Genomic DNA, 15,579 nt, shown 5'->3' with positions numbered 1-15,579 from the left:
CTGGGATCATATAGATTTCCTCTGCAAATGACAAACTCACCTGGTTAAGAAGTATTTTAAAGATAGTTATTTTAAAAATTCAATATTTCCTCTCATTGAGGTTTAGAGTTTCTATGTGAAAATCTTCAAGTATCAGAAAAATAAATGATTTCCCACATATTGGCCATGGAAAGAAAATATAAATCATTACTATTTTTCTCTGAAGCAATGGTTCTCAACCCAGTGAAACCCTTCGCAGTAACTTGAAAAATCCCTAGGCGTCCCTGTGGGTTGAAAAAAAACTTCCCTTCTTGCCAAACGTTTCCACCCACTGTCTCTCAAAGACAACGTACATTTCCCTGCTTTGTACTTTGTTATGTGATTCCCTTCAGCTAGAATGTCTCCTTATATCTTCTCCACTTTCCTCTATTTCTACCTACTGATATCCATCAAGACCCAGACCAAATAGCACCTATTCTATTAGGTTCCTGGACTTACTAACTACACACAACAACATATAATATATGCTGTTTTATATGGTAGCTATTTACATAGCTTACATTGTAAGCTTACATTGTAAGCTTCTGGAAGACAGGAATCATATCTTATGCCTTCCATGTTGTCTAGTATGATACCTCGCATATGGTTGTCACTACATAAACCTTTGTTCATTATAATTACATTTCAGATATTCAAATATAGTCAAGCTAGAATTTGGAACAATTCTCTCTTTTTCTTTTGGCCCTAGCCAAAATATAGAAGACCAGAAAAATGGTTCAGATTCCCTCTTTTGAGATCCTAATCATTCAAAATTTAGAATTCATCCAGGTACAACCAGAAACAATTACGTGCACATAGTGGCTACAGGTTTCTCCTACAAAAAATAAGATTGGCACTGGCAAAAACACTAGTTTTCCAAGAAATTTCTCTCATTCCTAGGATAGAGTTTTTGAATCTTGATCTGCTGATTTTAGTAGAAGCCTTCTTAATGGATTAGTGATTGGTCAATTAATGAATAAAGTTTTTTAAAGTAGAAAGGGGTTAAAGAAGTGTATAGATACTGTAATTTAAGATACAAATAATCACTCACCAATATTTTTGAAGTAAGTCCTCTTCCTTGACTGTGGCTCTAATCGTTCTCTTTGTAGCATAAATCACTGCAATGTATTACCTATTATTCATAGTTTTGGTTCTTTAAGTAGGAGTGAGAATCTAAAGAGTTTTTGTTTGTTATTTTGAGGTAATCTGAGTGTAGACTCCTTCTGGATTTTGGTTTGTTGACCACCGCAATATATTAAAATTTTCCTTACTTTCCCCTAAGTTAACAGTTCTTTTAGTGACTCACCTTTATGGAGTCCTTCCAAAGCATTCAAAATAGAACTTTGTACAAATGTCTCCTTTGCTTACACAGTCAATTTAGTTAACTTATATAAAATGATAACAAATACTCTTTTATCACTTATATGTGGAATCTAAAAAATAAAACAAACGAATGTATATAACAAAACAGAAACAGACTCACAGATACAGAGAACAAACTAGTGGTTACCAGTGGGGAACAGGAAGGGGGGAGGGGTAAGTTAGGGGCATGGGATAAGTGATACAGACTACTATGTATAAAATAGATAAGCAACAAGGATGTATTGTGCAGCACAGGGAAATATAACCATTATTTTATAATAACTTTAAATGGAGTATGATCTATAAAATATTGAATCACTATGTTGTATGCCTGAAACTAATATAATATTACAAATCAACTATCAAGAAAAAAAGATGATAACAGTGGGCATAATCTGGGGACAAGTACAACTGATTCTTAACAAGTAGCGATTCAACTAGTTGGAGCAAAAGTGAGGCATACTGGAGAGAGGCATTGTGTTCGCTGCCAGTACTAGCATTCAGCATGACACGGGCCATACTCAGTATGTTTCACCCGGGGAATGGAAAGTAACTGCTAATCTGGTGAACTACAGATCTTCCTTGACTTTCAGTGGAGTTATGTCCAGGTAAACCCATTGTAGATTGAGAATATCTTAAAGTCGAGAATGCATTCAGTACCTCTAACATCATAGCTTAGGCCAGCCTACCTTATCCGTGCTCAGAACACTTACATTGGCCTCCACTTGGGCAAAATCATCTAACACAAAGTCTATTTTATAATAAAGTGTTGAATATCTCATGTAATTTATTGAATACTGTACTGAAAGTGAAAAACAGAATGGTCGAATGAGTACAGCATGGTCATAAGTGGGTCAGTTGTTTACCCTTGTGACCGTGTGGCTGCCTGGGAGCTGCAGCATCAGGAGAGAATATCGTACCACATATCACTAGCCCCATAAAAGATCAAAATTCAAACTCGAAGTACAGTTTCTACTGAACGCTTATCACTTTATGCCATCATAAAATCGTAAGTCGAACCATCTTAAGTTGGGGACTATCTGTAGTTAAATGGTGAGTAAAGTGATCTTCTTTTGTACTCTTACTTTATACTAATACCTTTCTGACATTGTTCCACATAAAAATTGAGGATAAGTATTTTATTCAGAATTAAATAACCATGCTGTGTGTTAGGTGAAGGACAGTGGGGTTAAAGATATGCAGGGGGGAAGGATAAATAAGAATCTGCTAGAAAATAACTTTCTTTACTGGATGTGTTATGTTAATTTGAAAGAGCTATCAAAGCCCAGCATTGAGAGAAAAAATAGTAAAATACGTCTAGGTTATTTCAGGTGTGTATGTTTCATTTCCATATTTATAATGACTTTTATGAAGAGTGCATATGAATATTTCATTTAAAATGTTGAAAGAATCAGAGCAGGAAATAGAAAAGTTGGGAAGATGAATTCATTTTTGCCTTTGGGGAATTGATTATGGATACCCTTATAGCATCATAAACTACTCATGGTAGTTTATGTCAAACCACAATATTGTGACCTAAAATATCAGAATGAGAATGCGGAGTTAAAATCAGCTAAGAATATTTTGGAGATGAAATTAAACAAAGGATGGCTGGAAAGATCCCTATAGTAAGGTTGGATTTTGTCTTCACACCATTTTTAGAGATGGAGCAGTTCTTAGATATCATGTCATCCAGTAGGTCTCAACTCTGGTTGTGCATTTGAGTCATATATACAGAAAAAAAAAAAAATTTTTAAAAATTGCTGCATTTCTTATAGGTCATATCCTCTTCCTTAATGCAATAATCTTATTCAGGGTTATTTAAATACCCTTCTTATTGTTTTCGTACTTATTTTTGGTAATGTGACAAAATGACTATAAAAGGAGGCTATATAAAATGATTTTTCAGAAAATACCTTTTATAACATTCTACTGTAAAAAAAAAATAACTGGTTTAAGGAAGTCTTTGACTTAGTATAATATTGTAAAACCCAACTTCTCACTTTTAGGACTATTTTTTGATCCCTCAGAAACCCTGTTTGAGCAATGTTTGCCTGTGGATCTTTCTAAGGTCCTGAGAATTTTTCTTGAAATATTAAAACATACTCAAAAGAATTCCATCCTACACAAATCTGTTGACTCACTGACCCCTAAGGCAGGATATTTGTTCTGCTATTGGAAGGTAAGCTGGAATGAAATTCAGTCAAAGTATAGGCAACACTGTTGTTTGTTTTTTATGTTAAAACTCTGCCTAAGTAAGTTTGGGTGGGTTTAAATTTCACCTAGAAAAATGAGATATTTTAGAATTTTACTTTCTGGTTGTTAGGTTCACCTTCAAATTTTGATGTCTTGCTTTTCCAGGGTTTTGAAGGTGTTTCTTTCACGAACAGCCCAACGGATTCCATACATGACCGGTGGACGGGTCATGAGGATGCTGGCAGTAATACTCCTGGTAGTGTTTTGGTTTCTCATTGGCTGGACTTCATCTGTTTGCCAGAATTTGGAAAGGCAGATTTCACTCATTGGCCAAGGGCAAACATCAGATCACCTCATCTTCAATATGTGCCTCGTTGAGCGCTGGGATTACATGACAGCAGTTGGTATGTGATCACTTGCTTTGTGCAATTTTATCCTTTGCCCACTAGCATTAAAATGGACTTCGTTAGAAGCCTTGCCAAGCCCTTTCACAAACCCTAAAGGAATTTCACCTAATACGGTTTTGGTGAAACAATATTATGAAAAGATAATAATGACATGCGGAATGCAAACTTTTTCTGAGAGTTTCCATCTTTTTCAAAGGTGTGTAACTTTGTTCAGAAAATGTAATCAAGAAGGAGAAATACAGTCAGTAAACGCAACTTCTTTGTACAGAGAGACTTTCTGCTTTCCGTCCTATCAGTGTATCCCTATTTGGCTAACAGAAGCTGTTCTCTTGACTTATTTCTTTAGCTGGGAGGAAAAAGGAAACGTACTGGTATTTTTTTATATAGTTTTGGTCCTATGATATATCAGACTTGGTATCTAGAGCACTCTGGGCAAAATTTCTAATTTATCTTTCCTCTAAAGATAATTTATTGGGAATTCTCTGGAGGCCCAGTATTATACAAACACAAAGCCATGCTCCTTGGAGATAGTAAATTATGTGACTGAGAAGCTGGAGAACCTGGAAGAATCCCATGATGAGTTGGGCCAAAAACAGATTATTTTTCTGGTAGCTCAGTTTTTTGAAAAATGAGGAAGAGAAAAATCCATAGGAATTTTTCTGTTGTTAATATTGGGCTATTTAAAACTAAGCCTCCCAAAATACAAAAACCCTTTATTATTTTGTTGTCATTCCCCTCAGTCAACCAGGGACAAATCTTAATTTTATTTGGCAAAAATAAACCCAAGAATTTAATTCCCATTTTCTGTCTCCCCCATATTTGGCAATTGTTCACTGAATGTTCACATTTACTATTTTGCTAGAAGCTAATGTGTATTTAGTTTACAATTTAAATGGAATAACATTTTTCTGGACAAGATATTTTAGGAATCTTATAGGCCTGATATCTGTAATAACAAAGCAATGTGGGCACATAAAGGGAATTGTTATAATGATAATATATAAAGTCAATCATCATTATTTTGATCAATATCAAAGAAGATATCAGTAGTTTCGTATCAGGAGATATCAATATCAGTATCAGAAGATAAAGCATAGAACTAAGGTAAGAAGCAATTCCAATTCTGACTTTAGTCTGGATATGAAAATTAAACAAATTGTATAGATATAAAATTTCTACTTAATAGAAACCTATAACATTATTTTACGTTCTTCAATCCAAGTTAACCAAACTAGGGAAAATCATTTCCCAATATTACTCTGAAGAAAAGCCCATTATATTTCTTTTATGTTTTACAAAGAGTATAATACTCAAATTCATAATGAGGCATCATTGGGTAGACAATGAGCAAGCGGAAATGAGCCCAAGAATTTGCACTTGTAACAGGTTCCAAGGCAACGCTTTTGCTCCCGGTCCTGAAACCGCACTGCTCTAAGTCTTTCTCCATTCTAATGATTCCAACTCCACAATCCCTGAATTGGGTGGTGGGGGGGCGGTGGCGGGGTGTGGGTATGTGTGTGTGTGTATCTCCTAAAAGTAATCTATTAATAGATTGAATTTATTGATTTATCACATCACTTTCTGGTTCTCCAGATTCCTTTAACAGGTTTTTAAGACTCCCATCTCCCCCAGAATGCCCTAACTGTAAAAAAAAAACAAAGACTCACAATAAATGTAGCCATCCAGCATTATTTACAATGTATTTCAGCATTACTCTCTTTTCCAGTTAGGCATTTCCTTCATGCTTCACACAATTCCCACCCACCTCCACCACTGTTCCTATCAAAGGAAGTGTTCTCTATACCTCTTTACAATATTCTAAACTTTACCATGCCTCAAAGAACTTCTCTTTTATAAAGATTCCTGGGTTCAGGTCCAAGTCGTCGTCTTCCTTTATTGAGCTACCATTGTACTGAGAGTCTTTACCACCTAATTTTGCTTTTTAATAATTTTTAACAATTCTCACTTATCTATGTAAACCAATAGTAAACTACCTGATGAGAGGAATAAGGCCTTTATATATTTTATATCTCCCGTAAAGTGTTCAGCACCTTACTAGAGACATTATAGGTATTCAGTGGATCTTGTTTATCATATAAAATTCTTACTTATATATAAAGAAACTTTATGTAAAATAAATTGCAGGTTACTGTCAGTTATGTGTTCCTACTTATTTCTATATAGAAATCACAGATGTGACCTTCTTTAGAGTGTAAAATACTGGAAAATAAAAGACTAATGATAGGGTGCAGAGATCAAGAGGTAAGAAGTTAAATGTTTGGTAGTGGTGTTTTTGCTATCTTCCAGTCATTGTTTTTGTCCTATAAACTACAGCAACACCTTAGTTTCAAAAATTACACTTTTCTTGCAGTAACACAATTCTGTAAAGAAAAGTCAAGACACGTGATTTAACAACAGGAACAAATATTTGAAATTAGGACCATCTTGAAAACTCAGAGACGTGTGGTTGCTATAAACTTTTTTTCACACTGCCCTACAGCGATTTCATTTATTTCTCTTTTTGCATGTGGTATTAGATATTCCATATTTAACCTCTCTTAATTTAATGTTTGCTAATGTGTAACATATGCCTCTTTTCAGTCCTCTTTATATATTTCTATAAGTACCATGTTTACCGTTAGATATTTTTATATCCAGGCTGTTATTCAAGCATAAATTCATGTATCTTCAGTCAGCCAGAAAGAAACATGTTCTGAAAGCTAAATTATTCCCCGTTTCCTAAACAGAAATGTTTCTATGCAGGGGGAAGGATGTGGAGAGGCTGGAGATAGGTTTTACCTTAAAGTTGTTGTGAAAAATCTTTGTCAAGAAGCTTAGTGTCAGAAGTCAATTTAGAAAAAAAAGGAAAAGTGATGGTTAATTTATTGATAAACGTGTTCTGGATCACCTTTACCTGTCAGAAACAATCTATTTTTTTTTAATGCAAAATAAAGAACCATTTGAAAGAGTGTGATACTAGTTTTCCCACTGAAGTAGAACTCCAGTTAGAAATATGGGTCATAATTTTAAAGAATGGGCCCTTTCTATTTTTGCTTACTGCACGGGTCTGTTCAGACCTGCCCAGGTAGGTGCTTTTCCTGCCACAGGTGTTTCAGAAGGAGGAATCAGGTATAGAAAACTACTTGGAAAAATCTCTCAACTTCTATGAGCCTCAGTTTCTTCTTTGAGGAAATATCTGAAAACATAGGAAATATTTCAAAACATAGAAATGGAAGAAAAATGACTTTCAAAATCCTATTATTATTTATGTCTGTTTATAATTCTCAGTAATCATTGTTTGTCCTATATTAAAAAAATGTGAAGTAAACTTTAATGGAAAGCAAATAAAGTATTTCTAAACATTGCGACTGGGAAAGACAGGTGAACATTGGCCAGGGTGAGAAGCACTTTACAGGCCCAGTAGTCTGTTTTTTTAAAAAAAGATTTTATTTTATCTCTTGGAAAGAGAACCTCAAAATTTGGATGTTCCAGAATATTTCTAGATCAGATTAGAATTCCTGGAAAAACTTAAGCTGCCATACTTCTTTGAAAATCATCTACATCTGTAATAAAGATAATACCGCAGTACTTACCCTAGTCATCTTTATATGACTCAGCACTTCTCTAAGCGTGTTTCAGTATCTTATCTGTAGCTCACTGAAGGCGAAAGGAAGGATTCTCACATCTGTTCACTCTCTTTCCTCTCCCAACCTAGTAGCTAGCTATCTGTTCTTCACAACATCGCCTGGATGGTCACCCTATATCCCTAGCACCTAACAAAGTATCTGTCAGTTGTAGGCTCTCGAGAAATGTTTGCTGAATGAACAGAGAAGGAACTCAGTTCCCTTTATTGTGTAATATTTTCTATGGTCAGGGTTAGACCAGTGTGAGGAGACACATTAAAGCTAAAAATCCAGGAGTTACACAATTGTACCCAAATCAATTTTAACGGTAAAGTGTATTTCAGATTGGGGAAGGTGTTTTTGAGCAAATTATGTAAACTAAAATGACAGTCCCCAGCCCTTTTATGAAATTTGACCTCTGACTTACCCAAACTATCCAGTCAAAATAAGAGCTTGGTACAAATTTGGCATGACAAATCAGAATTATAATTTTTAAAATACTGCATAGTGCATTTACAGATATTGAAGTAGAATAAAACTGATTTGCTTTTGATAAACATTTTTATTATTTCACCATTCTCCTAGAGCTGTGTAAAGAATAAAGGAGTTGGGATGGGCAAACATTCCCCTAAATTAATGGAGAAAGCAAATAACTATCCCAAATCATACTCATTTTGAAAAAAGTTGGTAGTAGGATTATGAGATATTTTTTTCTGAATCTGTGTATGCCAGTTAGTCAATTGGTAGTCAGTTATTCATGTTCAGGATTTTTCACAATAGCAGTCAAATTTATCATGGTTAAAAAGTTAAAACTTCATTACCCTGTGAGTTTCCTAGTTGGTTGGTACAAACTGACAAATGATTAGAACTGACTTCTCATGTCTGAATTACCTTCCTAATGTCACAAGACCACATCTTTACACCTAGATTTAGAGCTTGCGGCCAAGGTCCTCCAATATATAGCTTCCAAGTGTGGAATACATAAATTCGATAGCAGAGGTGGTAACACAGTGGAGTTCATTCTTCCGTATACTTAGTTGGTTAGCTGTCAATTTCTGACTACATGTTCAGAACACAGACAACATACTGAACCAGCACCGGTGACCAAGGTAAGTTAGAGTAAGTGGGCAGATTCTTACCTTGCCTACGAGAAAAAGCAACAGTGCTGCAAAAAGTTGACTGCTGAGGGATGGCAACCTCAAGGACATTTAGAATTTCTGTTCCATGGCTAAATCTCTGGGTCAAACTTTAGTTCAGATCTAGGCAAGCACTGAAATGTTTTCTTGATTTCTTCCAGAAGTTAGGTGGCGATAATCTAATGTGATTAAAAGTAGACATAATTGAGAATAAAGCTGTTTTGCTGCCTTCCTTAACCAGCACAAGAAGATACACAAAAAGCTCGATCCAGGCTTCTCTTTATCTTCTATTATTATCTGTATCTTTCTGTATCTCTGATATGGCCTAGCTCTTCTCAACTGCATTTACATGATCTAATAACTATCCCCCGACAAGGACTGTTTTCTAAATTAGGATCTTCCCCCATCTCTTCCTGGTTGTGAAAAGTCCACCAGTATATGAGGTATCTCATGGTTCTGAAAACCCCTTAGAGCTTGACATCCCTTGCTTTATGTTTTATTCACCAAGTTTACAAAAAGACATAGAAATCTAAGCAGTGATTAAATAGGTGTGATAAGCTTGGGTTCACATACTCCATTTGGGAATTTTAAAAGATTTGGTTGCTTTCAGAGAATTCCAACATTGATTTCCTTACTGTTCAAAAGTACTCATTTATTTCCATGAAATTTCACATGGAATGTTTTCACCACAGAAAATATAATCTTTTCTCTTCTTCATTAACATGCTATTCTTTGTCCTCCTCTTTCCTGGTATAATATTTTAAACACAAAAACCAGACAATGTGTTCAGTAATTTAATTAGTTGTACACCAGTGTTTAGAAGGAACTGAGAATACAGTAACTCTTACTGAGTTATATAGGGAAATTCGAAAATAGCAATTGTTTCTAAGGATTAAGATACTTAATCACCCCAGAAGATTAGGCTATGTTGTGACAGGTGAAATGTGATATAAGCACCCTTTAATGAGTATTGGGGAAAATAGATTAGACAACTTCTCCATCTGACTTAGATTAATGTTCATGATTTAGGATCATTTACATACATCTTTTTTTATTCTAATGTACCATATGCCTTAATCCATGCTGCATCATTGGGGACCATTTTTAAAATGTATTTTTAATTTTCAATCAAAGGATAAAAGCTTGACCACATTGACAGGCTTGGGCTATGTCATGAGAAACTCACACACACTTTCTGAAGGTCTTGCTTGAGTGTTTTTAGAATGAGTCAAGTGGAGGTTATTTTCCTTTTTTATCTATATACTACATCTTCTGAAAAATATTTTACTTCTTTGAGGAGTGTTTATTTGATGCTAAAGGTCTGAGAGAAAGGATAAATTAATTAATTTTTGTTCCTTAATTTTATCCTTACAGTGCCATTTTTCTTTCTGGAAGTGAAAGGAATTTTGTGATGGGGTAAGGACTGTCTTGGGACAGTAACCCCCATTACAGTCATTCTAAAACCACTCAAGCTAGCCCTTCAAAAGTACAGTGAGTTTCTAGTGATGTCGCCCAAGCAAAGGCAATTCTCAATGCCGTCAGTCTTCCATAAAGGATTAAAATTTTAAAATACTTTTTTTTTTTTTTTTGTGGTACGTGGGCCTCTCACTGTTGTGGCCTCTCCTGTTGCGGAGCACAGGCTCCGGACATGCAAGCCCAGCGGCCATGACTTACGGGCCCAGCCGCTCCGCAGCATGTGGGACCCTCCTGGACCGGGACACGAACTCACGTCCCCTGCATCGGCAGGCGGACCCTCAACCACTGCACCAACAGGGAAGCCCTAAAATACATATTTAAAGTGGTAACAAATAACCCCAATTCCAACTCCCACCTCAAACAACACACAGGCAAGTGGCAGGGAGAGAGAAATGGAAAGGATATTCCTGGGAGACCCAGCCTGCTGCCCTGACCTTGACCTGTGCCCTCAGGAGCCCTGATCTCATCCTGTCCCTCTCTTCTGTCTCTTCTTGCATTCATGACCTTTAATGTGTGTCCATAAGCTTGGAAGAACCTTGGGTTCACTACATTTCTATCACCCCACCTCAAACTTTAAAGATCTTAAACACATATGCCAGAGAGAAGGGAAAGTACACTTCCTGTCCCTTCCCCAGTCCCGTGGAGCTTGTGAAATACTTGACCCCACGTCTAGAGCTCTGTGAAAGGGAGCAGTAAAGAAAACCCAACCTGCAAATGTACTCAGGGCAGTTCTGCCTAGAGCTCCCGGCAGTGAGTGGGGAAGAGGATAGGACAGTTAGGTTGCTGTATGAACTTTAAAGTTTGTTTGATTAACAACAGTGTTCCTTAGTATCGCCACACAGTGTCTCTGACCCAAACTTGAAATTTCAGCATTCAGAACTCTGCCCCAGTCATTTTTAAAATTTTTTTACATCTTTATTTGAGTAGAATTGCTTAACAATGGTGTGTTAGTTTCCGCTTTATAACAAAGTGAATCAGTTATACATATACATATATACCCATATCCCCTCCCTCTTGTGTCTCCCTCCCACCCTGTCTATCCCACCCCTCTAGGTGGTCACAAAGCACCGAGTTGATCTCCCTGTGCTATGCGGCTGCTTCCCACTAGCTATCTGTTTTATGTTTGGTACTGTATATATGTCCATGCCACTCTCTCACTTTGTCACAGCTTACCCTTGCCCCTCCCCATATCCTCAAGTCCATTCTCTAATAGGTCTGTGTCTTTATTCCTGTCTTACCCCTAGGTTCTTCATGACATTTTTTTCCCTTAGATTCCATATATATGTGTTAGCATACGGTATTTGTCTTTCTCTTTCTGACTTACTTCACTCTGTATGACAGACTCTAGGTCCATCCACCTCACTACAAATAACTCAGTTTCGTTTCTTTTTATGGCTGAGTAATAATAGTCCATTGTATATATGTGCCACATCTTCTTTATCCATTCATCTGATGATGGACACTTAGGTTGTTTCCATCCCCGGGCTATTGTAAATAGAGCTGCAAGGAACATTGTGGTACATGACTCTTTGAATTATGGTTTTCTCAGGATATATGCCCAGTAGTGGGATTGCTAGGTCGTATGGTAGTTCTATTTGTAGTTTTTCAAGGAACCTCCATACTGTTCTCCATAGTGGCTGTACCAATTCACATTCCCACCAGCAGTGCAAGAGGGTTCCCTTTTCTCCACACCCTCTCCAGCATTTACTGTTTCTAGATCTTTTGATGATGGCCATCCTGACTGGTGTCAGATGCTATCTCATTGTAGTTTTGACTTGCATTCCTCTAATGATTAATGATGTTGAGCATTCTTTCATGTGTTTATTGGCACTCTGTGTATCTTCTGTGGAGAAATGTCTATTTAGGTCTTCTGCCCATTTTTGGATTGGGTTGTTTGTTTTTTTGTTATTGAGCTGCATGAGCTGCTTGTAAATTTTGGAGATTAATCCTTTGTCAGTTGCTTCATTTGCAAATATTTTCTCCCATTCTGAGGGTTGTCTTTTGGTCTTGTTTATGGTTTCCTTTGCTTTGTAAAAACTTTGAAGTTTCATTAGGTCCCATTTGTTTATTTTTGTTTTTATTTCCATTTCTCTAGGAGGTGAGTCAAAAAGGATCTTGCTGTGATTTATGTCATAGAGTGTTCTGCCTATGTTTTCCTCTAAGAGTTTGAGAGTTTCTGGCCTTACATTTAGGTCTTTAATCCATTTTGAGCTTATTTTTGTGTATGGTGTTAGGGAGTGTTCTAATCTCATACTTTTACATGTACCTGTCCAGTTTTCCCAGCACCACTTATTGAAGAGTCTGTCCTTGCTCCACTGTACATTCTTGCCTCCTTTATCAAAGATAAGGTGACCATATGTGCGTGGGTTTATCTCTGGGCTTTCTATCCTGTTCCATTGATCTATCTTTCTGTTTTTGTGCCAGTACCATACTGTCTTGATTACTGTAGCTTTGTAGTATAGTCTGAAGTCAGGGAGCCTGATTCCTCCAGCTCCATTTTTTGTTCTCAAGATTGCTTTGCCTATTCAGGGTCTTTTGTGTTTCCATACACATTGTGAAATTTTTTGTTCTAGTTCTGTGAAAAATGCCAGTGGTAGTTTGATAGGGATTGCACTGAATCTGTAGATTGCTTTGGGTAGTAGAGTCATTTTCACAATGTTGATTCTTCCAATCCAAGAACGTGGTATATCTCTCCATCTATTTGTATCATCCTTAATTTCTTTCACCAGTGTCTTATAGTTTTCTGCATACAGGTCTTTTGTCTCCTTAGGTAGGTTTATTCCTAGATATTTTATTCTTTTGGTTGCAGTGGTAAATGGGAGAGTTTTCTTGATTTCACCTTCAGATTTTTCATCATTAGTGTATAGGAATGCCAGAGATTTCTGTGCATTAATTTTGTATCCTGCTACTTTACCAAATTCATTGATTAGCTCTAGTAGTTTTCTGGTAGCATCTTTAGGATTCTCTATGTATAGTATCATGTCATCTGCAAACAGTGACAGCTTTACTTCTTCTTTTCTGATGTGGATTCCTTTTATTTCCTTTTCTTCTCTGATTGCTGTGGCTAAAACTTCCAAAACTATGTTGAATAAGAGTGGTGAGAGTGGGCAACCTTGTCTTGTTCCTGATCTTAGAGGAAATGCTTTCAGTTTTTCACCATTGAGGACGATGTTGGCTGTGGGTTTGTATATGGCCTTTATTATGTTGAGGTAGGTTCCCTCTCTGCCTACTTTCTGGAGGGCTTTTGTCATGCATGGGTGTTGAATTTTGTCAAAAGCTTTCTCTGCATCTATTGAGATGCCCATATGGTTTTTCTCCTTCAGTTTGTTAATACGGTGTATCACATTGATTGATTTGTGTATATTGAAGAATCCTTGCACTCCTGGAATAAACCCCACTTGATCATGGTGTATGATCCTCTTAATGTGCTGCTGGATTCTGTTTGCTAGTATTTTGTTGAGGATTTTTGCATCTATGTTCATCAGTGATATTGGCCTGTAGTTTTCTTTCTTTGTGACATCCTTGTCTGGTTTTGGTATCACGGTGATGGTGGCCTCGTAGAATGAGTTTGGGAGTATTCCTCCCTCTGCTGTATTTTGGAAGAGTTTGGGAAGGATAGGTGTTAGCTCTTCTCTAAATGTTTGATAGAATTCGCCTGTGAAGCCATCTGGTCCTGGCTTTTGTTTGTTGGAAGATTTTTAATCACAGTTTCAATTTCAGTGCTTGTGATTGGTCTGTTCATATTTTCTATTTCTTCCTGATTCAGTCTTGGCACGTTGTGCATTTCTAAGAAGTTGTCCATTTCTTCCAGGTTGTCCATTTTATTGGCATATAGTTGCTTGTAGTAATCTCTCATGATCTTTTATATTTCTACAGTGTCAGTTGTTACTTCTCCTTTTTCATTTCTAATTCTGTTGATTTGAGTCTTCTCCCATTTTTTCTTGATGAGTCTGGCTAATGGTTTATCAATTTTGTTTATCTTCTCAAAGAACCAGCTTTTAGTTTTATTGATCTTTGCTATCATTTCCTTCATTTCTTTTTCATTTATTTCTGATCTGTTCCTTATGATTTCTTTCCTTCTGCTAACTTTGGGGTGCTCTCCTCCGCGGCCCCGTAGCCCCCCCCCTCCGCCACCCGCAGTCTCTGCCCGCGAAGGGGCTTCCTAGCGTGTGGACACTTTTCCCCCTTCACCCCTCACACCTCCCACTGGTGCAGGTCCCGTCCCTATCCTTTTGTCTCTGTTTATTCTTTTTTCTTTTGCCCTACCCAGGTACGTGGGGACTTTCTTGCCTTTTGGGAGGTCTGAGGTCTTCTGCCAGCATTCAGTAGGTGTTCTGTAGGAGTTGTTCCACTTGTAGATGTATTTCTGATGTAAGTGTGGGGAGGAAGGTGATCTCCGCGTCTTACTCTTCTGCCATCTTCCCCCGAATTCATCCCCAGTCATTTTTAAAGGAGCCAAATGTAGATAATGTACAAAATGCATTAAGCAGAGCACCTGGCACATTCAACAGATGTTAGCTATGAAGTCAGACGAAATAAGGGACAAAAAGTACTTTTGAGTAGAATTCTTTTAACTACCACTGGCTAATTCTAATTAGTATATTAGTTGTTTAAGACACAAACAATTGATGCTTGGAAAAATGTTTATTTTCTTCAGTAGGGTAAAAATACTTCCAAGGATTTTGTCCACCTCTGTTAGTAATAAAGCAAAAGAAAGTCTCAGTCGAAGGATGTAATTTAGGGAGCCCTGGTCAGGAACCAGGAGACCTGGGATCCAGTCCCTGTTCTGCTGTCTTCACTATGAGTCAGCAGGGATGGAGCTAGCTTCTCCATGGGCGTATCCTACGGCCCAGCTCTGCCCATCCCTGTGATTTGCTGCTCCCAGGAGCTGAGAAGGGAACAGACATTCTGGTCCCCGGTGTCCTAGTTGTGAAATACATTGCAACATCCATCTTCTCCATGCTTCTCAGGTGAACAAACTGACTTCACCACAACCAGGATAACTGCAGCTCACCAAGCAGCACTTTCACGGCCACATCCACACACTGAAAAATGTACCCGCAGACCACGTGGTCTCACAAAGTCGCTTCACCCTTTAAGATTCTACCAGGAGTATCATTCTCATGGTTTTCATCATTGTATGTCTCATAACTGTCTTTATTTTAACCAAAGAAAAGGCAGAAAGCCTCTAGAGTATCAAGGCTTCTGTTTGAAGTCAAACCCTGGAATGATAGAATTTGAGCTGTTCTCAAGCATTATTGAAGTTCTTTGACTTAGTACTTAACCATAACTTCTATGCAGCCCACCATACTATTAGAATAAAAACAGAGTAAGTTTACTTTGACCATAAATTTTCTAAGT

The 15,579-nt window shown here is 37.2% G+C and overlaps 1 protein-coding gene across 1 annotated transcript in view; it reads left to right on the top strand.

Moving 5' to 3' along the window:
• The window catches only part of GPR158 (G protein-coupled receptor 158), a 326,439-nt gene that overhangs the window by 290,779 nt on the left and 20,081 nt on the right, over nt 1–15,579 (top strand). Inside the window, exon 7 of the mRNA XM_089906217.1 lies at nt 3,742–3,980. Coding sequence (XP_089762343.1) covers nt 3,742–3,980 — 239 coding nt within the window. The remainder of the gene's footprint in view (nt 1–3,741; nt 3,981–15,579) is intronic.

This window comes from Delphinapterus leucas, chromosome 2 (genome assembly GCF_059928025.1).
Source record: "Delphinapterus leucas isolate spDelLeu-1000000601 "Yukka" chromosome 2, BTC_Dleu_Yukka2, whole genome shotgun sequence".
NCBI classification, from domain to species: Eukaryota; Metazoa; Chordata; class Mammalia; order Artiodactyla; family Monodontidae; genus Delphinapterus; species Delphinapterus leucas.
This window is presented reverse-complemented; position numbering and strand designations above follow the sequence as displayed.